The 27,210-nt window shown below is 31.4% G+C and overlaps 1 protein-coding gene across 8 annotated transcripts in view; it reads right to left on the bottom strand.

The window, feature by feature from the left end:
• Nucleotides 1-27,210, bottom strand: part of Ih (hyperpolarization activated cyclic nucleotide gated potassium channel Ih) — a 186,481-nt gene that overhangs the window by 32,250 nt on the left and 127,021 nt on the right. For 7 of the 8 annotated variants that reach the window (XM_089705384.1, XM_089705383.1, XM_089705386.1 and 4 more), the window contains one exon: nucleotides 19,068-19,344. In XM_089705384.1, coding sequence (XP_089561510.1) covers nucleotides 19,068-19,344 — 277 coding nt within the window. Of the gene's footprint in view, nucleotides 1-19,067; nucleotides 19,345-24,741; nucleotides 24,965-27,210 lie in introns of all 8 variants that reach the window. The other variant, XM_089705390.1, reaches the window with a different exon arrangement.

Raw genomic sequence — 27,210 nt, 5'->3', positions numbered from 1 at the left:
ATCATTAAGTATCCTTCTACAATAACAAAGCCTGCTTAAATCTCGTATATTCGCACTGAAGTACCATTAGATATACATGTAATAATATAGTTATCAAGAACAATCGAGACAAAAAATAACTCGCCGAACGATCAGCAAACTGCTCAGAAACTACATTCGTGTATTTAATTAAAACTTTCCCGGTTCACTACATTAGCTATGGGACAATATGTGTCGTCTGGATACAATATCTTGTAAATTCGATTTTTGTGTTACGCTTTATGTAATATCAGCTTTCGACATATGACAAGATTACAGAAGGAAATAATTTAACGTACCTATTTTCAATATGTAATAATATGAGAAATTAAAGCTTAAATATTCAGGTCATAAAAATATGCCTAAATGTGAAATTAAAGTTCAATCAAATGTAAAAGTTTGCGCTATCTTTCGTGTTGAGCTCGAGTAAAAATGCTATTCTCAGAATTCAATATGATATTGCAAAACTTGTCAGAATATAAAACTTACAACACGAAGTGCTCAGTTAATTTTGTTTGAACACATACTCAATCTTATTCTTAATTCAATTTTGAAATTTAGCTGCAACTAAAACTGAGAAAGCAAACTGAAAACATTCGACAACGGATATGCCCAAGAGGTACAATGTTCGCAAAGGAAAGTCAATATAAAAGGCTCGTACAATATTCAATACCAAACTTACGTATAACTGCTATAACGCTACTTGAACTTTACGTTTTCATATTACATGGATGACTTTCGCCGATATTGCTCTATGTTTAACAAATATGAGAGTTTCATACTAAATTGAATGTTTACATAACAACATGACTAAAGACTGTCTAAAACGTGTGCTAGCGAAATTTTGGCTCTGGGAATATTTTAACAATATTGCAATACGGAGAAAAAATTATAAACATTAATCAAATAGAATTAAGTAAAGGAACAATACAACGAATTTATCATTTTTGAATAATTAAGCTTTATTTTAAGGACGTAACGAGTTTCAAAACATGATGATTAAATAAAATAATTTAGCATTTTAACGAGTTTGTTAGTTTTTTGAACTTTTTGAAAAGTTACTACAAAAATTGTCCGTTCATTGTTCATTGCAGAAGTGCATCTATTCTCTATCTAGGCATGGACTTTGTAGTTAGATATAGTTTCAATCATATTAATTGACCCGCTCGTAAACATCTAGTCAACTAAAGATATATGTATGTAATACCCTATTTATTTATTTATTTATTTATTTATTTATTTTGAAAACTACACAGCTTACAGTTTGACTTACTCTACTTATATCTATGATACAATACGCCAATTACGAGTTTTACAATTATTATCAATTACATGTATATTTAAAACAGTAACTTATTAAAGAGTGGTGAGTTGTGTGTGTGGGTGAGTGCGTGCGTGCGTTTGGGTATGTTTGTGTGTATATATGTGTGTGTGTGCATGATTAAAATGTGTTAGGTACGTTAGATAATATTTTAATTACATTGGTTTTAAAACGATTGCGAGGGCTGTTAAATATGTCAAGAGTAGAAAATTTTTGATTGTATATCGAAGGCAGGCGATTAAAGAGTGAGTTCTTCATATATTGGTTTTTTGTACGTGGTATAAAGAATAAAGGAGTATTACGTGTTCGAGTTAGAGGGGTGTTAAAATATATATTTTCTGTTAATTGGGGGCAGTCTAGTTTGTTGTTAAGGAGATCATAAAGAAACATAATATCTGAAAGAGTACGTCTGTCTTCGAGAGTATTCATTTTAAAGAAAATGCAGGATTCTTTGTAGTCCTTAAAGTTATGTTTTGCTTTAAAACTAAGATGCTTCATAAATATCTTTTGTATTTTTTCAATTTTGTCTATATATTTTTTAAAAAATGGTCGCCATATTATACTTCCATATTCTAATATGCTTCTGACGTAACTATGATAAAGCATTTTTAAACACTGAGGGTTTTTAAACGGTTGACTTGTTCTTAGGATGAAACCAAGGGATTTGTATGCTTTACTGGACATGTACTCAATATGGGCGTCGAAGAAACATTTATCGTCCAGAAGGATGCCGAGATCCTTTACTGAAGTTGTTCTATGACTACTGCCTGACGACGGTTTCTAATATAAGATATTACCCATCTATGAAGATTACCCTTAATACCTACAGCATTTAGTTTCCCGGCGAGAACATTATGGTCTACTCTATCGAAAGCCTTTTCGAGATCGGTATAAATGACGTCAATCTGAGCGCCGTCACTTATGTTAGTTAGTAAATAGTTAGTCAATTCTGAAAGGTTTGTGTTAACACTCCGAGACTTAAAAAATCCATGCTGAGATGAAGGAAGACATTGCTTACAATAGCTATACATAAAATCATTAACTATACTGTCCATAACTTTACCGAAGATATTTAAAATTGATATACCCCTGTAGTTAGTAATTTCATTTTTTGAACCTTTTTTAAAAATGGGGATTACACGTGCATCTTTCCATTGTTTGGGGTAGATACCTTCATCCAAAGATCGTTGAAAAATCAATTTTAAGGGAACAGCAAGCCCGTTTACGCATTTTTTAACAAATATAGCAGGAATCCCGTCTAAGCCTGCGCCCTTTTTACTATCTAGTTTTTTAACCGCATTTGTTATCAGTTTATCTGAAATTTTAATTGAATTAATTACGTTAGAATGGGGCTCCTCTGCGTATGGTTTGGGATCGTAGGAAGAAGATTGTATGAATACGCTTTGGAAAAAGCTATTAAAAGCGTTACATATATCTGCACCACAAGAATAAGTCACTCCATTATATACCATACGACATGGCAAGCTGTTGTTTTTGCGTTTGTTATTTACAAAACTCCAAAACTCTTTAGGATTATGAATTATTTCTTTTTCGCACCTATTAATATAATTTTTAAAACATTCTTCTTGTAAAACTTTAATCCTATTTCTTAGTAAAGCAAATGCTGCGTAATCATTCGGGTTTTTAAATTTTTTCCAATTTTTATGAAGTTTAGACTTTTCTTTAATGATATTAATTAATGATGGGGTGTACCATTGAGGGTACTTAAAACGTCCTGAAACCCGCGCAGAGGGTACGTATTTTTCTATGATTGAGTTAAGCTCTTTGTAAAAACCATTAACTGCATCATCAACGGTCCCGTTAGTAAGAATTCGGTGCCATTCAATCTTCCCGAGTGCCGAGTTAATTGACATATAATCAGCTTTAAAAAATTTTTTTATGATCCGTGGATTATTACGCAGGGGTTTTATTTTATAGTTTTTGATGTTTATAAGTAATGGGGGATGAAATTTATCGATATTCACTAAAGCTGGGTCGCATTGTTCGCAAATTAATGAAAGATTTGAAAAAACAAGGTCAAGAATATTTCCGCAACAATTATTAGTGAAGTTATACTGTGAGAGTCCGGATAAATACATAGAATTCATAAAATCGTCGGCGGTTCGCATTAAGAGTGTATTAGAACTATTTTTATTCAAATGTCCGTCAGGCGTCCACGCGAGAAAAGGTAAATTAAAATCACCGATTAATAAAAATGAGTCATTCTGCCTACTCGAATGAAAGTTAACGAAGGATTCGTTGAAGTCGACCAATATACTGGCCGCATTGGAATTCGGTGGAATATATATTGCTCCCACGTGAATATCCGCGTTTTTTGAATATAGATTTAATAGCGTACTACTTAGAACATGACCGGGAATCGTAATCCAAATACATTCAACGTTACCAACGTGGGTCTCGTTTGTTAGAAATGCGGAATAACATCTTTTTATACAAATCATAACTCCGCCTCCCTTCATATTATTACGTCTACGATCATGCCTAAATACGTCGTAACGGCTATCACATATTTCTGAGTCTAACACTCCCTCACACAACCAAGTTTCAGTTATAATTATGATATCATAATTGTTCGCTTCGATATTTTTGTAAAAGTTTGATAATTTAGTTCTGAGTCCACGAGTGTTCTGATAGTAAATGTTTAGAAATTTCATTTTTTAAGAATGTATAAAAGTGAAATCACAAGTAGAAAAAAAATAAAATTGTTATGAGGGTGAATTGAAATTAAAACGCTGAGGACTCGAAGCAAGTTAAGCGAAGCGGGTATGTGTGATTGGAGTGCAGCTGCTCGCAACCTTTTATTGAAAATTATCTGCAATATAATTAAATGTAATATTATAATATATATGTGTTTATAAATGGTGTATGTGTATGTGTGATGTGTCGGTATGTTATACAAGAATATTATTAATTTTATACAAATTTGAGATTTTACATTGATATAGTAATAATATAAAATAACAAAATGAACACTACAAATACGCAAAATTAAGTACATCAATAGTTTTTTGATAAATATTTTTCTAATTCTTCTTCGGTGCTTATAGCTATTGGGGGCGATTTTTCGTTCATGCGCATATAAATGGTACAGTTTTTTATCCATATATATTTGATGTTATTATCTTTCGCACGAAGTCGACATTTGTTAAATAGAATTTTATTCGCAATTGTTAAGTGTTCATTTATAAATATCTTTGATGAATTACCTTCAAATCCGAGGTCGCTAGATGTTAAACCCTTATTTTTATTTGCTTTGCGAAAGTTGGCTATTATATTATTTTTAATATTCCTTGATTTTAGTTTGGCTATGATTCTTCTTGGCTTATTGGGGTTTGAGTGAAACGGCTGGACCCTGGTGATAAATTCGATGTCGTCTTTTTGTATGTTGACATTTATTGAAGTTGCAATTTGTAGTAGAAGTTGTGGAAGATCTTCTTTCGATTTTTCCGGCACACCAACAACTTCAATATTTAGGAAACGACATTGCTGCTGTGAATATCTGTGTTCTTTTTCAATATTATTTGATTTTTTTTGCAGGTCTTTAATTAAGTCGTCACGCAATGCTAAATTTTTTTCTAGGTTAATAATACGATTTTCACATACTCCAATTTTTAATTTGAATGTATCTACTTCCTTCGTCAAATTGTCTATTATTATTAATTTAGAGTCTATATTATCTAGTTTTGTACTCAGCTCTTCGATTCTTTGAAAATCAATGCTTGTTTTTAGGTCACCTAGCTCCGAGCGTAACTGATTCACTTGTTGCGGTAGATGTGCCAAAGTTTGTAAAAGCGTTTCAATCCTTTCAAGGGCGGGCTGGTCGACCGACGATTCCGTGATTTTCTCTGTGTCGAGATCTTCAGATGGAGTAGGTCTTGGGGAGGCTATGTGTAATTTAGGTTTACATTCCGCGCATGTCCACGACGCTTGCCTGTCGGCTCCAAGTCTACGCCAACCGATTTCCGTTAATGAGACACAGTTATAATGGAAATGTGTACGGCAAATGGAGCAACGTGCACCTTCTGTGACTTTATTATCGCAGCGTTTGCATGTTATGTTATTCATCGTGAAAAAGGTTGACAATCTATGGTTGATGTTATAGGCATGAGATAACGACTCACCGGCGACACGCAGAAACGGCCGTTGTAGCAGAGAGCGAGTCAAAAAATATCGGACTTCTTCTTTACTCGAGGTGGAGCGGGAGGCTGTCGCCGTGATGCGTTCATATATTTAATGTATTATGGCGATAGAAAAATGATCAAAATGGTTATTACTATATGGGTCAGAATACTTTGTATATTGAGTTGTGATTTTATTTGCAACAATTAACACGTCCACTCTCAATAGTTACAGAATTACGAATGTGAATTTAAACGCGCAATTGTTCCCGAGAACTCATATTAAGGACGATTTGTAGTGAGGGATACTGTAACTCTAGCATATTTGATTTTTAATGCGTAAGGACAAATCAGAAGTCGGATAGAAGGAAATTTTTGTAAATATAAACGTTTATAAAACTCGTATTAGGTACCGACATCATCGTTATTATGGGAGTCTGTTGACATTAAGAGTGCACAATTTCTGGATACTACTATTTCTATTAATTTCATGATATAAGCTAATAAATGCGTCTAATTTAGTTGTATTAGTGGTGTCGATGACTGTCATGTCATCAAGAGAATATTTTTTTTTTATTTGAGAATATTTCTTCAATCGCTTGCTACGTTGGAACGTTGAAGGCGGGCGAATAAAAATAAAAATTCAAACAAATTTTCCCATTTAAAATAAGAAGTACGTTTGCATTCATAATTACATGGTAATTGGGGTTTATACTTCTAAGTTTATAGTACCATATGAAAACCTAAAGAAATTAATCTAATAACATATGGACTAGCTAAGAAATTAAGAATGAACCCACAACAGAGGAAAACTTATGTCAGAATATTTGTTACCGCGCGCTGGTATTGTCAGAAGGACTTGAAGATTTGGTGAATTTCAAGAAATTTGTTCTTGTCCCATCAAATGAATTACTTCCCTCTGTTATAAGTGTACGGGAGGCTTTATATCAACTTTATTACATACGTTATAATAATATTATGTATCTGTTTTATAAAACTTTGAATGAGTTAAGATCAGGCAGAACTGATTCGTATTGGAAGTTGTTGTATTATTGGCAGGCTTTATTATCTAGGAAATTAAAGCGGGTTTATATAATAGGTATTTATCAATTACCTCTAAAAGTGTAGAACCAATAAAGAGTTGTAAAAATAAACGTGGTAAAACCGCGTCGAGTAGGTACAACATTAACATACCTATAGAAAGAAAAACATTTTTATATGTAGTTTTACGTTGAGACTTTTACATACTCAATAAGAAGTATAATTGTCAGTTTCGTGCGCATAGCTTTACCTTTTCTCACACAACCTTTTCCTAGTCATATTTCCACCTCGTATTTCACCCTCTTCAAGATTTGCTACAGCCACAAAATAAGCCATGTCATGCTTATATTCAGTTACCTACCCAAATCAACATTTATTCAATTTTATACATTGCACGTTGTATCTGTATGATTACGGTACGGACGTAAAACGTTACAAAAAGCTCTATCTTGAATATCAGCAGATAGTAAATTAAAGAAATCTATTCTAATATTTATAATATTAGTTTAGATATCTCTAATTAATAAGATATCAGATATATAAGACACAAGTCCATTCCTTACGTTTATGAATTAAAAACAAAAAGTTTTTTTAGGTAAGTACTACTTCATCGACGTTTCAGTTGTAGAATAAATAAACATAAATATGTGAAATTCATAACTGAAATATGTAAAATTTGTTCATCGAGCCATAAACATAATTCAGTGCATTTATTAGATTCGAAATAATTACGAGAGGGGAAGTAATATCGAGATCAGAGATGTTGATTAGATTTATAGGCTTACTTATTGATAGTATAGTAACCTTGCTATCTAATGAAAGATTATTGATATTTTAACTGCTGATTAACATTGTGTTTGGAAGTTGCTATATCTACGTATTACATGTAATTTAAATGCATAGTACATACTTTCTATCTTTCAGTGTATTCTGTATAGGTATAAAAATATACAAAGCATTTAAAACATTACTAGTGTTCTCATAATAAAGGTTTCATTGCAAAGCCAAAAACAATAATAAACTATGAAATATGCCTATTGGCTGTAAATCATGGCAGTAATAACTATGATGCTGTACGTTTACTTTCAATTTGTCGTTCATATTTGATACTTATTTCAAGATGAATTATTTATAATACAACGATAGTACCTATGAGATAGAACTAAGGTGCACTGAAGCTCTGGAAAATAAACTGAATTTTTCATAAGACTGAATATTAACAGAGAAATACAAACTGATAAATAATTAACACGAAAAAAAGCGGTGACAGCCAGACTAAAACCTTGCATATAGCCGCTAGCCTCAAGTCTATGTTGGCACATGAGTAGAAAGACGGAACAGAGACTAAGCTTCAAACAACCGCGCGAATCGATTGCACTACTACAAGTACGCGGGGCATGTGTGTGTGACCGCAGGCCGCTTGTCGCGTACGCAGCGATTCTGGAAAAAACCGGTTTGCGCTTGCACAGGCTGAGGACAGTCTCAGGGTTGATACGACGCACGTTGTTTGTTTTATTAGTTGCAACTTGCAAGTTTGAATATTTTAATATAAAACGTAATATTTTATTGTTAAAAATGGTTGTTTATTGTACTGTGTGTATGAATAATACTAGAAAAACTAAAAATATATCATACTTCAACTATCCCAGGGAGTACAATAGGTGAGTAAATATTTTGATTATTACTTTTTCAAGTAAGTACCTACTTGCGTTTATTTTATTAGGTCCTTTTTTAATAAGAAGAGAATTGTACACGGTGTGTTTTTACCTTTCATTATTATTACAAGTTTAACATTTGTAAGTATGTATGTAATTGTGTGTAATTATAAAACTATTTAACAAATGTTTTGTTTAATTTGTCTTAACCTATTGTGACAACCCTACCAAAATAGGTAACAATTTTGCACGTTCTTAAGAAGCTTAGTCTCTGTTCCGTCTTTCTACTCATGTGATGTTGGTATGAATCACATGACCGCGAATATGGGACAAGATTCCAGCGGAGACGCGAATAGTGTTTACGCAATGACGACTTGATTGAGAAATCTCACATCTTATAATACGGGTTCTAAATAAAACTGAGGAAAGAGAATATTATCATAGTTTCTGTTTAGTATTTGATACAAGCTATATTCACCTACTTATAAAATAAAGTTTAAGTAATTTTTTATTATTAATTCCGGTAAGCAACGTGTTTTACGATTACGATTACGATGTTTTATTTATAAAAGCTTTTATAGTTAGAGTTACAAATATTTATTTAATTTATCCTCCTAACCTACATAATATAACACACTTGTGAAGAATGAATAGCACTAATACAGGAGCAATCCAAGGAAGGAAACAATAACATACTTAAGTATTATAATATATTAATAATGTTTCCTGTTTTCTAAAACAAATCTCACACGATTTAAATGTAGATTATGATGTCATTTAGGAACTATTGATATATTTATTTTACGGTATAACCTTATTTCATAATAATATGATCATTTACGATATAATATTATCTTGGTTTCATATTGATGTGGCAAACATTTTTAGATGACAGAACTACGATGAATATTCGTAAATGATGGCTAAGTTATTAATTCAATCCCTTGTTCCAAATTAAATCGCGTGTACCTGATGTACATTTAGAATATAGTTAGCAGACAATACATAAATATTATATTTAATTTGCAAATTTTATCAGCATTGCAGTAATGTGTTAAAGGGTATTTAATCGGTAAATTGAGTGAAAATTCTAAAGCCGATTACGTGCATCAATCAAAAATTGTATTTACAAAATATAAGCAAAGCCGATAGACCTAATACGAAGCTGGTATCGATTATTCATCCAGATTGTTTAACGATTCAGAAAATTGGGCACATGCGTGAAATATGAAATTGGTGTTTATTCACTGGTGCAATTCGTATCGGTATTGCACGTTATTTGTACTTAAATTATTTATATTCTATTTATATGTATTTGCTCTGGTAAGTTTGCATGGATGTTTGGTGGTTAATGAAGTTAAAACAGCTGAATGACTATTTGAAATTTGTTTTAGAGATACAGTTATTGGCCCGCGGAATATTGAAGGGAATGAAAAAATGTGTATGAGGAACAACTATTACGCGATAATATGAGGTATAGTCAAGCGAAGACGCTAGTTAAACTAATAGGTAATGAGCATGTGTCATAAACTTGTTATCCTCTGCAATCCGTAAATCGACAATCAGCAAGCGAACACGGAAGAGTTTCGGTTAGAACCGCATCAGAGCTGACTGCTAACTGTTCCTAATGCCCTGGTAATCACGACCCTTGACATTGGCCACAGATTTATGTCCATTTATGATTACCAGTTATATCTCCACTCGATAAATGTCTTCCTGTATTAGGACATCGAATGTCATTGAATGTACTGACGAATTTAATACAATTCCTTCATCAGACCTGGCTGCTTAGTGTTCCTAATGCCCTGGTAATCACGGCCCTTGACATTGGTCACAGATTTATGTCCATTTATGATTACCGGTTCTATCTCCACTCGATAAATATCTTCCTGTATTCGGTCATCGAATGTCATTGAATGTAGTGACGAATTAAAGTTCTCATTACATTTACACGAATAAATTAACTGCTGATTTGGCAACTCGTTCGAATGTTTACCGTAATTATGTAAGCGGTGTTAATGTTTACAAATATTCTGACATGTAGCGGCATTCACAACCAGTTCTTTTTTTCCTTTATTTAATTTGGTAATTAAATAACTGTATTTCTAGTGTTTATATGTATGTATTGAGATAGATCAGCATTGGGCCTGGACGTTCTTCTTATAACTCGTCTCTAGCACAGGTTTATACCTAGTTGAGGCGATCGTCGAGTTTGTATGATTTTATGTCACTGTATTGGTAGATACTCAATAAATGATTTTTATTTTATTTTATTTGTTTTTTTAACTGTTTAATATCCTTTATAACTATATTGAAGTTTCAAGTTATTAACAAACTACCAAATTATTATAATAATACGTATTTCGGAAAACGTTCGGTTTAAAGAACTTTATTAATCTCATAAACAAGAGCAATACAACATGATCTTTTACAAATATGAGAAATAACAATTTTGCAGTTAGTATAACACAATCAGCTATCGAAATTAGTTAAGTATGTCTTTAATTTATTTTTAAAAATAGTAATTGATGAGGATTCTTTAATTGCTTTAGGCAAGCTATTGTACAATTGTGCTCCCTCAAATCTTAAGTTTCTCTTACCGTATAGAGTTCTTATAAATGGTAATTCAAGGTTATCACTCTTTCGTGTGTGGTATTTGTGGGATTTTTTGTTTAGTGTTATTTGTGTTTTTATATTATTAGATAGAATATTTTTAATCAGTATGCATGTGTGATATTTATATAATTTATTTAAATCAAACAATTTGGTTCGGAAGTATAGATCCTTAGTTGGCGTTAAAAAATTAAAGTTAAAAAGGATTTTTATTAGTTTGTTTTGCGTAATTTGTAGTTTTTTTAAATTAGTAGGCGCCGATTGCCCCCAAACTGGGATAAGATAATCTAGATGTGGTTTAACAAGCGTGTTATAGATACTATAACGTAATTTAAATGGTATATATTTAGCCGCATTTCTTAAAGCTCCTGTAAGTGGTATTAATTTAGATCTCACATGGTTTATGTGTGATTTAAATGTTAATTTATTATCCAAGATTAGGCCAAGATATTTTTCTTCATTAGATCTGTTTAAAGGTTGCGAGTCTATTGTAAGAGGTGGAAAATAAGATATTTTTTTATTTTTGGCTGCATAGATTACATAAGAGGTCTTTTTTACATTAATTGTCAATAAATTTAATTTAAACCAGCTATTTAATAGATTAAGATCATTTTGAGCAACTTTAGTTAAGTTGACTGCTGAATCCCCGAAGTAGAAGAGACAAGTGTCATCAGCATACAGTGATATGTTCCCAGACAATCCAGCGCTACTGATATCATTGATATACACCAAAAAAAGCAACGGTCCTAAAACAGAGCCCTGAGGGACTCCATATTTGATTTCGGCGAGATTTGATACATAATTATTAATTTTTACTATTTGATACCTGTTGCTTAGGTATGAATCAAGTATTTTATACGCTGAATCAGTTATACCTATGTTTTTTAATTTATTTAGTAGAATGGGGTGGCTGACGGTGTCGAATGCCTTTTTAAGATCTATAAATATTCCTAAGGCCAAGTGCTTCTTATCTATATTGTCTTTAATTTTGGAAACAATATCAATTGTAGCTGATAGTGTATTTGATTTAGGACGAAAACCGTATTGATATTCAATTAGAAAATTTATTTTATTTAGGTATTTGAGCAGACGAGTGTATAAAACCTTTTCGAAAATTTTAGATACAATAGGCAGTACTGAAATAGGTCGATAATTTCCAGGGTCAGATTTAGGTCCAGATTTATAGATAGGTGTCACTTTAGCAACTTTTAGACTGTCGGGAAAGACACCATCAGCTAGGCATTTGTTTATAGAATTAGTGAGGTCATCTATTATAAGATTCTTTATACATTTTATGATTTTGGTAGTAACGCCGTCTATTCCAGCAGCTGCATTGTTGTCTAATTTATCTATAATTTTAGATATTTCATTTTTTGTACATAATTCAAATTTATCAAGCCTAATTTCTGTAGAAGTCTTACAATTTTTAATAATATTTTGTGTCAGTGTTGATGCGGTGTTATTATTTTGTAATTTACTAGCCAAAAGAGTGCCTATAGTAGCAAAATAATGATTGAAACAGTTACAGATTTCAGTTCCTTTTTGGATTGTTTTACCGTCAATAATTAGATTTGGAGGAGCACAATTATAGTCTATTTTATTTTTTACCAAGGTATTGATTAACTGCCACATCTTCTTTGGATTATTTTTACATTTATTGAAAGAATCGTAATAATATTTTTTCTTTGTGTTATGTATGGTTGTACGAACATTTAGTTTTGCAGCATTATGTTGCATGTGCAGAGCGGTATTATGTGGGTCACATAGGTAAGAATGCCAAATTCTGTTTCTATCTTCAATCAAATTGAGTATTGTTTTATTAATCCAGTCAGATTTAGGTAAATTGGCCATTTTGTATTTTGTTATTTCAGCACTTACAATTTTTTCTTTAATAAACGTCTCTAAATTAGTATAGTTATTATCTTCATTTTTCCAATTACTTAATTCAATGCTTTTATATAATTTATTATAATCAATAGCTATGTATTTGTTTTTTTGTTTCACGGGCGTTTTGTGTTTTTTGAGTTCAATGAACACTTGTCTGTGGTCAGACAGTGATGAACTAATCAACGCCATATGTATTTGAGCCTGTTGCAAGTTTGTGCAAACATGATCTATAATACTTTTTGTTAATGCTGTTTGTCTGGTAGCATAGTTTTCACTTAAATTATTTATAATGTGATAGCCTGATTCGCTAATGGTGTCAACATAATCCATGCTTCTTGCATTCTTTTTCATAAGGTCTATATTAAAATCACCAAATATAATTGATTTTTGTTTTGTTTTTTCTAATAACAGAGAGTATGTTTGAATAAAATCATTTATATTGGAACTAGGGGGTTTGTACACTAAGCCGATTAACATAGAAAACTTAATGAGTTCTATAAATAAAAAATGATTTCCCTGTTTATAAACAGTTTCCTTTATTTTAAATTTAATATTATTGTGAATATATATAGATATGCCACCACCCAAGCTTCCAGTTCGGATATTGTAAATATGTACATAATTAGGTATTTCTAAGAAATCTGCTTCGGTTTTCGATTTTATCCAAGTCTCCGTAAGTAAAATAATGTGAATCAAACAATTAAATGATTTTAAAATGCATTTTAATTCTTCAAGCTTTCCAGTTTTGACGAGGCTACGCATATTTGCATAAAAAAAGCGTAAGGATGAAGCAGTAGTGCGTATACCTGTATAAGTATTTACGTTCTGGTAACTTATATCTATAGAGGATAAATCATTGCTTATGTTGACGTTGTCGATTAGTTTTTTGAAATTTTGATAATTTTCGGCACACCTTTTACATATTTAATTACTAAATCTGACTCACCATTGTTCAATCGCCGTGCCATTTCGTCGCGCAAATCATGCATATACTTTATTTGCATTGGCGTTTGGTCCGCATAAATGCGAATATTTTCACTGCATTGATTTGTTGATGTTTTGTTGCGCAATAATTTTAAAACAGTGTTTTTATTTTCGAAACATACCTTAATATGCCTATTATAGCCCGGACGATATTTACCCAAGCGTATGCATTTTACTGGAGACGGACATTCTTTGTATATAGTCTGAATTGCAGCACATACACGTTTAAAATCATATTCACGCCTTTCAGATGATTTTTTATTATTTAACTCGGGTATTCCTACAATAATTATATTGTGTTGCCGTTGACTCCGTTCTTGCAATTCTAAGGCCATGTTCTCATACACGCGCTGGGGTGAGTCCGAAGTTGCGGGAATTATTGAATTATTTTTTACGTTCGTTCCGAATCATATCGATAAATGTAATTTGTAAAATATGTCTAAACCAATATTAAACAATATCCATTCGTTTCATTTCGGTGTAGCACAAACTACGAGAAATAAAAACATACGTGTGTAACAGTGTTCATTGTTCAATGATTACAGTACGGTCCATCAGCAGTATTGTCCCCACAATACCTTTGATGAGCGTTTTAGAGATAACCTAATTGCTACTTGTTGCAGTCTGGTTTTTCTATGCGCATTTTGATTTTACACCCGATCATTAAATCATGCTAATGGCACGTCAATGTCATTAATAACACGCTAGTTCTTTGAAATGACCACATTTCGTCATTTGTTTCGAAGTTCTGGGTGTCGGGAATACCCAAGGAATACCACTATTCAAGAATGACTAACTTCGCTATATTATCTACTGAGGTATTTAATATTGAAAATAGATAGTAAGGAAATAATATTTTACAGAAGACAATAATAGTAATAAATTAGAATCAAACAAACAAAATAATTGACTTGATTAATTGCAGCTATTGATTTGAAATCCAGGCACAAATTATAGTCGTAACATTAATGTATTTTTTTATTATTGCTACTAATATTTTAATGTCATGTTTTCTTAAACATGTTCAAATACCATTTTTTCTTATAGAACATAATATATATAGGTAAGACTCGTATTGTTCACATTTTCGTTAAGATAAAGCCCGCATTAATTATAAAATAACAATAGCTAATTATTGTACTTGAAATGAGTGAATTCCAAGCTCAAGTTCAAGTAATATAAACAAGACATAACAAAGTTTCAATGAAAAAAAAAATATAATAATCGTTTATATTCCCACAAATCCTTTAGATCAAGACGCGGCTAACATGACTGTGGAAAATAGGATAGCTGTTCTCGGCTAGGTATATAAATATATATTATAGATAGGTATATCTATATTATACCTACCTACCCAGCATACTTATGGTGGTGTGCACCAATCGGATACTATACTATTAAGAAATTAATGTTATCAAAACAAAAACTTTTCATTAATCTTGTTAAAAAATATAATAATATTATGCAAAACTTCATTTTCACACTTTCATGAAAGTACACTTAAATTTGAAGATTTAAGGCTAGATCAAAGTGCTTTTAAATTTAATTAAGGCGCAGGTATCTCACTCTAACAAAAGAGTTAACCGGCCTCGGTTTAAAAGTGCACGTTCAAAAGTTTCAAATTATTTACCGCAGACAGCCATAAATCCCGCTAACACGGATTCTCTTTTATGAAGGTGAAAATAGAGAATTTTCTCTCGTAAAGTAAGATAAAGTCAAGTCTAGCCTCGATTTTACTGCTACATCATAAAGTACTAAAGAACTGTGATTGATCGTTTATTGTGTTGTCTATTTTTATATTATATAAAATGCTCGAAGGAATTTATAGTTGAAATAGACTCTGATTGATAGCAGTTCATATTAAATTATAAAAATGTTTGTTATTTTAACAGAGAAATACCAACTGACGATGGAATTTTGTTGTGTATAAAATTGCTAGTGTTTTTATTTCTCGATTTTATAAAACTCCGTTTTATTTTAACAATAACTTTAGCAGCAGCTTTTTCAGCTTTGTTAGAGATATAATTTTTAGTGTTTTCACTGCAGGCTTTCTATGGTTTTTACTTTTCATTGAATTCACCACGCTGGACAAATACGAATTGCCGAGGGATAGCTGAAGATGTTATAACTTTTTGGTTCTAAAACATTTCGATTTAATCACGATTCTTTACCAATTGGAGTATTGATGAATTGAATTTGATATAAAATTGAATTTAATTTTTGCACACTCGTCTGTACTCGAACCCTTGACCTTTCACGAACTCAGTTATATCAAACTAACCTTAAAAATATGTATTTCAAAACGAGCGTTTAGTCTGTGGTTTAGTTCCGTCAATTCCTCTCCAAAATATGTACCTGTTCCATTTTTAAAATCACACACTCCCTTCTTTTATTTTTTATTAATTTAAGGGCCAGTTCCATTGCTTACTGTTGTCACTGACAGCCTATTCAACACTTTTGGACTAAGAATTCAAATCATGTCATACTAACTGACATATAACCTAAACAAAACATACGTCATGATACTGGTTTTAAAAAGTTAAATAAAAAAAAATAAAAAAAAAACTAACTATGTAACTCATCTCGATATGCGATCAATTCATTGCGCATTAATGTATCGAATCACAGCCCTCGATCGATTGCCCGACATCTGTGTCTAATCGAGTGATCGCGGAAGCATGCTGATACCATTAGATAAGTGAACGTCAGGAAATTACAAACGATTAGAACGTGTAACATGAGTTGGTATTGTAATTTTTAATGTGGAGCAGAATTTGTAACGATTTTTTATACTTCTGTTATATGTAGTGATTTTATGTGTGAATATAGCAAGAATATAGACATTCTATATACTGAATACATAACATTATGGAAAGCTGATTTAGGCTTTGATAAAAATATATACCTATGTGTTAATTTCGTAAAATTTCATAGAGGGGTCAGGGTAGTAGATACCTAATATTGAACAACACGCTTCCAAATGATATCTATGCAAAACAAATTTCAATTTAAAATAACTGCAAAATTAAGCATTAAAATTTTTGATAAAAGTACCAGCATGCATTACGGAAAAAGAATAAAAAAGAATCCATGAATGTATAATTCGTCCACAACATTGTTTACCTCGGTCGAACAATGTTTACGAATTCCAACACCATTTCCGTTAATAACTATTGTCACACTATTGTTTTCAATTGGTTTTTATTCAAATGACATTATTCAATGCACCTTATAAACGTTTATTTGTTTTTCTCACCTAATGTATTTTTAACTACTTCAATAATGTATAATGCATATCTTACGTAGTAGGATAGTTAATTTATCTAATAAAGTAACAACGAATGACAGTGACTATGGTATAACCAACAAAAGATCTTTTTCATTTTCCTAAATGCTATTGAAAAATTTCAGTATATAATTAGTAAAGTCTTTAGTATTTTGCAATCAAGTATATTCACGTATGAAAGCTGAAATGCGGTCCTGAGTGCCTTTTTAAATAACCTGGATAAAGTTGGCTTAATGGAGCTCGCTGCAACGCAAATTAACTTTTAATGTAATGGCCATGTTTGATAGACTGTTAAGAATATTATGCGCCATAATTCATTATTGCTTTTCAATAAAAGCGACGTTAAATTGTATACAATTTAGTTTTTTTTTGTGCATTTAAAGCTCAGAAATCGGTTTTTGTAATAATAAACTGAAAATCGGTTATTATCCTTCGTGTTCTAGCTAATTACCAAACATTGTCAAAACAATTGATGAATTTAATTTATCTTTTAAAAAGCAATCACATACGCCAATTATTTGCACGTTTTACTTCTAAAAACGAATGAAAATACTTAGGTATTTCATTTAATACGAAAATAATAATTTAAATACAAGTTTAGAGATAAAATTAAACTTAGAATTAATTTTATTTACATTTCCACATAAACTTTGAGTTTGGAAGGAAAATATAAAGTTTATTTTACTTGAATCTCAGAACGTACCCTCAAGTTATTTAGCTGGGTTAAGTAACTCCAAGGGACTTAAACCTAATTAAAATTGTGTATTCATAGCATTTTGTAGGAGGCGATACATTTAATGAGACTGGCGAACATTTGTTATGTAAGTAGTTTAGTAGACAGACCTTGCGTCACCTCTATTACCTCCTTGAGACTTCATCATCATTTATTTGATTAATTTCTATAAGATTAAATTATCCATTTCTAAGACTAACGTTTAAAAAGGCCACAAATATGAATGGGATCAGTATGTATTTTTACATCTATTTTAACCAAAAAAGTCGATAAAACAAATTCCAATTATATAAGTTTGTGTCAAGGAAAGATTTAAATATAGTAACAATTTTACAGAACATAAAATACAAAGACTTCTATTTCTAACTCATATTTATTTATATAACAAATTGTAAAAATATGGGTACTTTTCATTAAATATTTGTCGACCGTATTACAGCACTGCGGCTTGAAATACTCTCAGTAGCATTTACTATTTACGTAACTACAACCAGACTAAGTGTTACGTTAGTTGTAATTAATTCAGTCCAATAAGAGGATCGTGGCCGTTCCATAGATCTTTACTGAGTAGTGAATACTACTGAATCATGAATGTAATAGTATTGATAACCACATTTCGACCACGGCGATCAATTTCGACTAACACGAACATGTGGAAGATATAAATGCCAATGCTCCAATGCTTCAATAAACTGTTAACACAATTATATTTTCTATTCCATCACTCTCATAGTCCGAATATGGGGGATGGAAGTCTGTTACTGCTTCAGACAGATCAGATACAAGAACTATTAATAAGTATCACATACATGTGCTACATCAATAACCAATTATAGAATACATTCCGTTAAAAATGGTTACCCAGACGTACAATGATCAAAGAACATTTATCTATTAGCGATAACATCTATTTTATTACCTTGTCACAGACGTGCATAAAATTGATAGAGATCCCTACGATTCCGTCTTATTTCCTGCAAGAGGAATTACGTGAGATCCAATTTGAAGTTACGACCGGCGTCGTAAATTGTACATAGTTGCCATTTATTACATCTCCATTTCAAAAATGTATTTAAGTGATGAGTAATCTATGGGTTGGTGACGATATTCTTGGTATTTATTTTCTTATTTTTTGCATAATATACCTGAATGAATTCCACCTTTTTGGCAATTGTTCAATTTCAATTTCCTAAGAAAAGTATATCAAAAAAAGATTGGAATGTTGATTATCTGATATTTAGGATTAACATCTCCAACGAATTCTGAAATAACCCCTATATTCGAAATAATTATGGTCGCAAGAAGTTCTACCAACCTATTACTTTTTCCATATCTAAGTTCGATGCTCTTAACAACGTCTATTACAATACTTACTACATAAAGGACATACCTGAAACTACTGCACGGGTGTATAACCCAGTGGCCAGCCGCCTTCTGCCTGATGCGTTCTTTCATCAGCGCCTTCTTCGAGCCGAACAGCTTCATGGCGAGTTTGTTGTCGGTGGGTTGGAAGAGCGCCTGTAGCTGGTTTCTGAGGAAGCCCTGCTTGGCGTCTGGGGCTGGGGGCGCTGGCTCCACGGGTGTACCGTACAATGACACATCGTCCAAGCCACCGAAATGGACTTTGCCGGTGCCGCTGCCTTGTTTCAGCGACATATCGGCGTCGCCTGTAAGTAAAATGATGTGTTAGATACTTAATAATTGTAATTTTCGAAAATATATAGAAACGTATTGGTTTAAACTGTTCAATATCAGTTTGCCCGTAATCTAGCCCTTCTTCTGAAATAAAAAGTTCGTTCGAAATTACAGAAAGACTAGATAGTATAAGGAAAAATATTGTGGATGTAATAGATATTTTTGTAGATTTTCATAGTTCGTATGCAGATGAATAGAGCAGACGAAATTTATTATTCGTTGGTCGTTTAAGGATGAGTGGGTAAGCCAAATAACAGTTCCGAATTCATAATGCCTTCGTAATAATGTATTAAGAAATAGAAAAATATACAGATAAGATACATTATTTATACAAAATATCCAGTGAATGGCATAAAGATTATGAAAGACAGACGCAGTAATGATAAAAGAAGACGATACTTATGATTAGCTTGGCTTCACAAATTTACTGACTACGAGCTTAATGGTATCATAATATCTCATCTTTTTGGCAACAGACAACGCTCTTTATGAATATGAATTGATATAAGAACAAAAAAGACGATATGTAGATTAATATAATGAGTGTCTGTGGTTTCATATATTTTATATGTAACAGTTGGTTGAATATGTTGCGGAATGATAAGGCCTGTTGTCTTATAGAGATGATATAATCGATTTGGTATGTTTATTTCAGTCTGAACTTGAGAAGAATCTTAGCGATAATCAAGTGATGTAGGTATTGGAAGAAGTAACGCCGGTTATAAAAGATTTAACTATACATTACTATAAGACTGATTTCTTTGTCGACTTATGTGAGTCTTGTTGAAAGTATTTATTTGTTGCAACAGCAAATTTAAATAAATGTTTAAAAAATCCTGGTATAAGAAAGTATTTCATAAATGCGAGATTCCAACCATGAAGTAATTTCCACGTTAATAACACTGACGCCAAGGAGACTCGATTTAATTAGTGACTCCGTCTAGTTATTAAAACTACAGTCATTGATTAATAATTTTTTCAAGCGCACTTGAACAATATGTATTTATGCACCCATTGTGTAGATAAAGCTTAGTTTTGAATATCAAATTAAATTACCCATCATATTACTAAACTTCCGTTTATATTTAGACGAAAATCGAGTAATATTACTGAAAAAAAAACAGAACTAAGATTTATCGTACTTTTTGCGGTAGGTTCACCTAACTTTTTGCAATTACTACCTAACAGAGTAAAGCGTAAAAAAATAGGTAACAGAAAAATATTAACAAATGACGACACGTAACATTAGCTAACAAATCCCTTGTATACCATAGTCCTGTTACAACATAGGATACAATGCAAAAGCTGTAAACTATCAACGCGTTACAGATTTCATTGCACCCTCGCAAACGTTTATTAATCTAGTTCAGCAATAAGATTGAATGAATTCAATGACCGTTCCACAATAGCATATGCAGCCGAAACCAATCGCTGTAAGGGCATTGAGGCACAATAGCTTAGGAGCGGCAATCAAGGCAAATGGTTATTGTTCTTTCCAATGTGTGCGTTTAGTTCGACCGTGTTTACTACCCGTTCGCTTCGAGTTGGCCGCTCCCACCCTTCCCGCTTCACCGCACCGCACTCCTAGACAGACCCTGCTAGTACCGTCAGTAACGCAATCACGTGCGCCCGTTCGTCACTAATATCGCTCCCGTTGTTTTTGGTTATGTTATTTGATCGTTTTGTTAAGTTTATTATTGTTAAGTTTTATAGGTATATTTTTTACTGCTATTAGCGAGGAAATCGCTGAAGTAAGTAATTATACAAACTGTTTTTGTTATTTTATTTTTCGGAGTGTTATTATTTTTTTTGTCAACGGTACCAGTCGATGAGCCTGTGACATCATTTTGTAACGGTCATCGACGGCCAACTCGAAGCGAACGGGTAGTAGTATAAAATGCTTCCTGTTTGAACAATACGAACACAAGCGTAATACCTGTAAGTGTTCCGGTGTAAAAAAATTAAATGGCTGAAAGCTGAACGGTAAAATGTTATTGCAGATTATATGGAAGTGAAATGCAACGGAGAGAAATATTTCTTTTTTCAATTAGAAAGAAATAAAGAAAACGTTGTCAGAAGTAATTAATTTTGTTTAATTCGATAAGACTAAGAAAAAATGGTTACTAATAAAATGTGATGTGAATGAACACGAAGATTACCTACGAACGTATAAAGGTGAAAATTAAAAGTTCCTTATGAAAGTTAGACGACGAGTGAGACAGAAAAAATTCTTCTAAAGAAAAAATATGGATTTTGTTTCTTATATAAAATTACTAAAATATGAAAGAGGAAATTATTGTAAGTAATTGCGCATTTACAACACCATTATTTAATGAACATGCGAAAAACGACAAAATCTTTTACCAGCTATTGTTTATTAACTTAAACACTTAATTGAGTTTCTGTCATACTACCATTATGATTACACACGAGTAAAAAATATTAAATTTATAATCATATTCTATCTTGGTATGATGATACATCATAATACCTATGTTTAAAGCGCTTAATATCCTGTCACTATCTAATAAGCATAGCTTGATGCAAACAAATAACTTTAATTTGTAATTACCTTGTCTCAATGTAACAAAAGATAATAATATATTGTTAAATATTCATCTTTCTTAGTTTTAGAATGTTTCTATGAAATCATAAAGTGTTATATTTCTAGACTTTGATCTTAAAACAAAACAGTATATTACAATATACTGTTTTGTTTTAAGATCTGCAATGTATAAAAAAACAATGACGTATGAAAAATGTACGTAGTTCAATAAAGTTTGATATAAATTAATCAAGCTTCAGTACACATGATCTGGCGTAAAGTTGATGAATGTGATGACGACATTTGATACACAACAGTGCATGGCGCTAAATGTGGAAACTAAATCATAGTGCTTATTCTATTAAAAGATTTTAAACCACGCTCAATTTTAACACGTGCATCAACGTTTTAATGACTTGCAAATGTTCTTAGAATGGAATGTGAATAGATTTTTTGTTCGTTTTCGATGCAATTTTTAAATGTGATAGCATAATGATGAATAAAACTATAGAAATTGATGTGTTTTTGTGTACATATTGGATTGTATATCGTAAAATTTACTGAAATGGAGTACTTATTGCATGAATTTTATATTTTGAGGCAATAGTTCATTCATTCAGTTGATGTTATCTACAGTTAGAAAAAGCTATTTCAAAACTATCGTCACATAAAAAATACAGTATAAATCTCATTAAGGGTCAAATAGAACATGATTATTATCAGTAAGTAAACTGGCCCTTAATCTCTTCATTAGTGAAAGCGAAAATGAACCATAGACGTAGAACAAACTTAAGGCACAGTCATTTGATTGTCTAGGACAGTTATACCGTGGACTTGGCATAACAGCTGATAAAACACGATTAACAATGAGCCAGCGACACTTCATTGATACAAGTGTTTAATGTAATTTGAGGATGGCAATGAGAACTAAGGAGCTGTACTATCTTGGCTTATTTGATAATTTCTGAACCTTAAGATACATATAAATAAGTCTATATTTCAGGTACAAACGTAACTTATAAATGTATTTTTCAGCTAAAGACTTAACGTTAATTTATTCCATAAAAAAGCCAATGTTACAGACAAAATATTTTTAGTCTGTTATACACAACAAGATTTTGATGGATTAAAAATCTATAGCGCTGTCTATCCGTGTCTATACATAAATTAAACGCTGAAAATATAAAACGTGTTTTTACTGGCGTGACAGTTTATATCGAAACAGATTACCTACCTTATTTCAGCTTTAACACCTACAAGTAATAAATTTTAAGCCAAGCCCAATATTTGATGTTATAAATTTTAAATTATAATTTAAATTACAGACATGAATCAATATTAAAGAAAAAATGTATCTTTTTGAACTTATTCCATATTTTCAAGAACTATTTAAATGTGAATGGCAACAATTAATAAATATAGATATTAAGACTATAGCTGAGCAGAAAAAGAAGAATAATGATGTTAAACTTGCATGCTGATAGTAAAAATATGAATAAGCTATGTAAACAATGTAAAAACTATACGAACTTATATTGATACTTGTCCACTATACTCAGAAGATAATCTATAAGTCATTTAAAGCAAATATGTACAATGTTATAGCGTTGTAGTGTCCAAGTTAATTAGTTCCTTAGGATGTGTGGTCACGAGATATGGCCACGTGATTGTTGTAGGAATGACAAATCAGTGGTGTTTATTTGTACTTAATATAGCCTTAGAAGGGAAGAGCAAGTTATAATTAAAGGGAGAAATTATCAAATTAGTCAATCATACAATTTAGCTAAGGCAGATTTTTTAGTAAAAAATATTTTCATGTAATTTAATGCACTAAATATGTAACTAACGGTTAATAATAATAAATGACGACGTAACAAACTTTTTAGCATTGCTTTGAATTAAAACTTTTCTTCAGTTTTCGTCGGAGAGAATAATGGAGATTTATTTTTGTAGAGGACTTTTGGATATTTTGTGAAATATAATACCAACCTGTATACTCCTCTCAATATAAACAAGGGAGAAAATAGACATCTGCAGTCAATTATAAGACTGTTAAAAATAGATTGATAATTTCTGAACCTTAGGATAAGTTTGTTAGTACACATTAACACTGCTATTATGATTTAAAGCTATTCATTTAAAGTCGATTAAGCTTATCAGAGTTTTGCATCCCTTCCGGCCTGCGGTAGCGACACAATAATTTTCCAAAAACATTAAAATATTTTGCTTTTAAACTTAAGAGAAATATATGAAAACATGTTATGTAGATCGATATGTGTTTACAAAATATGGCGTTTTTATTTTGAAATAATTACGTAACGCATTAGGAATCGGTTCAGAAATTAGTCATGTTATAATAGCCACAAGGCGTATAAAATTGTGATTTATCAACGCATTTTCCTCTCAGAGGAAAATATGCAATAACGAGGAATGCTAAGAGTTAACATTCCATGGCTATCGCTTATAGAATTTTGATTAACAGTTTGCGTAATAAATTGCAATTTGTCATATTTGTTTTTTTCATACTTTAGTTAAATATAGAATGTAGTGTGTAAGTACTGAATGTTACACGAAAAAAAAAATAGATTACTCGAAAATTTTCATTTTCATATCATCGTTCATCATCGTTTTGTTTACATGTTACATAAGATAAAAAATATAAGAGTCAAATTAGTAGATTCATGAAAAATATTTTATATTGTAGAGAAAGCGTTACTGGTAAATTGCATTTCACATGATGTCATATAGGTAGTTCATAAAAAAATTTTGCAGATATTTTTTAATGATGCTGTTGCATGCCAGGATTATTACAACAACAACTTACCTTTAGGCATTTTGGATGGTGTTCGTTTAAATTTTCCTTTAAACGAAGCCGTGATGATTGGTTTTATTTACAGCCAGGTTAAATATAACATCTCATGCGGACATCGCATAGACTAACAAAAACACAGACAGCACCGACATATACACCACAGATTAGTTTCACACAAATACGCTCTACTTTGTAATTCTATTCCTAGTTGACTAAGTTTTGGCTTTGGATTTGGCTGAAAAACAAATTGTTCATTAGATATAAGACCACACGAATTTTAAATGATTTGACGTTGTCGCTCAATTAAAAAGCTCATTAATAGTTTGTTTGTGAAGCTTCCGTTAAGTCGCATAAGAGCATTGACCAGGCTATATTTATTTTTAAACTGAAGTAACCATTTGTGATTTTGTCTATTAACTTAACATAAATATGTCCGAATGTTTTTTGTGAAAAATTATGTTGTTATATTATGACATTTCGAGATTCGTCGTGTTAATTTGAAAATGTCGCACGTAGACTATATTACCTACTATCTAATTTTGAATAAAAAAAATCTTCACTCATACAAAGTGAATCTATATACGAGAATTTCCCGCCAATATCCAATCGATGTATCGGATACGTTCGATGTTATTTGATGATTAACCCTGATATTATGCTGTTTATAAATAACACATCCCCCCAGCCGAGGTGTAATTTAACGAAGAGTTAAGTGCAAATTGTGTCTCTGAATAGAGTTGAAGACGTCCGACAATTACCAGCCAATTGAGACAAAAGGATAATGTTTGGTCATGTCAAGGTCGACGTCAATTGAGGAGAAAAATTGATGTATTCTTGATTTATTGTTGTCTATATTAATTTTATGTACTTAATCCTGGAGATGGTATGATCGAAAAGTTAGGTGCAGGTTTCTACTTAAATTTTGCAATGCATTCAGGGTTTACGCTTACACAAGGCATAGCAAAGATATTTTATAAGAAAACATTTCAAAAGGCTTTACAATATTGTAGTAATAGAAAAATTTAACGGCTAATTAAAGATTAAGATCAATTAGATCAGAAATAACTAAAGTAAATAACTTTCAATTAAGATAAAGGATTCAGAACTTAAAACGGAAATGATCAGGCTCATTTGTTATTCAGAGTTCTAACTACATAGATGCTCCTCAGCTGAGGGAAGCCATCTTATCATTATGTTAATAGTTTATCAAAGGCTATTATAATATTAGGAGAGCGTATAAGATTATTCTCTATAGTAAAAACAAAAACAATTTGCCGCAAACGTTTAGTTACACGTTTGTCTGTATAAAATAACAAAATGTGGTTTTAAGGTTGGTTATGAAACACAAGGAAAATAACTCTTATATTACAATTAAAAACATATATGTAGGTACAAGTGACTCATTTTATTAATATTCATTTGGAATAAATAGAACAAATTTAATTGCTTTATAAGTCAGAATACGTAATTGGGCTCGTATATTATGCAAAAACCTATCTAAAGATCATGCAATTTAATTAGATTTTAGATATAATTAAGAATAATTAATCTGTCACTGTTTTGAAACAAAAAATAACAAGATCTTCATTATTAAAATGACTACAAGGATCAAAAAATATAGGACATTTTTCAGTCTTCACTATACTATAACTAACGTTGACGACTTGCGTTGACGTTTTTTATGGAATCAAAGGATATACTTTTTAGAAAATCCATTATAAGATATTTCTAGGTTGTGGTCAGATACGAGTAAAACAAATATTACCTATTATGCTCCGATTACCATCCTACTGCATACATATAAATATTAAAGGTGTAAATCTAGTTCAGCAAGTATTTTTTTATCTTTAAATTTAACCTTATGTCATGTAAACCATAACAATGTTTTTAAAAATAGTATTCTTTGTCACTTCTCGAAAATTTACGATAAGTAGGTCGAACAAATATTATTTCCTTTTTAGAAATCGTCAGAATGCCCCAAAATCTTAATGAATAATTTACTTGCAACATCTGTTTTAGTTCTGGGTTTTATTTATAAAACACAGGAAATGTGTCTGTTACTACATCTGTATTATTGGCGAGTATTTTAAACAAAGATCAGAATTAGGCGTCCGTGAATAGTTGTTGATATATGGGTAGGAACCTACAATGTAGGGTTGCAACCATAACTAGTAATTTTGTGATGAACGTAATATTTTAGGGTTGCACTCATCATATAAATGGTTAATTATTTTGTGATTTTTCTATAAAAACGTTATCAATTGCATGCGATAGCATTAAAGTATCATAAAGTATGATTTTTTTTTAATATATTAAATAGCATTAATTAAGTGTTCATTTAAATTTCGCTTTAAGAAAAGTCTAAACAGTAAGCCTGTTTATAGTAACCCAACCAATTTCAGTTTGATTACCTCGATCCTTGTAGTGCTTGTGTAGGTTACATAAAAGAACTATCTGATTAGCTATTATATCACGCCAAGA

Source organism: Colias philodice, chromosome 16 (genome assembly GCF_061535455.1).
Source record: "Colias philodice isolate Cphi_HAF_F1 chromosome 16, ilColPhil1 Martin Lab GWU primary, whole genome shotgun sequence".
Lineage (NCBI taxonomy): Eukaryota > Metazoa > Arthropoda > Insecta > Lepidoptera > Pieridae > Colias > Colias philodice.
The sequence above is the reverse complement of the archived record's forward strand: the minus strand, read 5'-3'. Positions and strand labels throughout refer to the sequence as shown.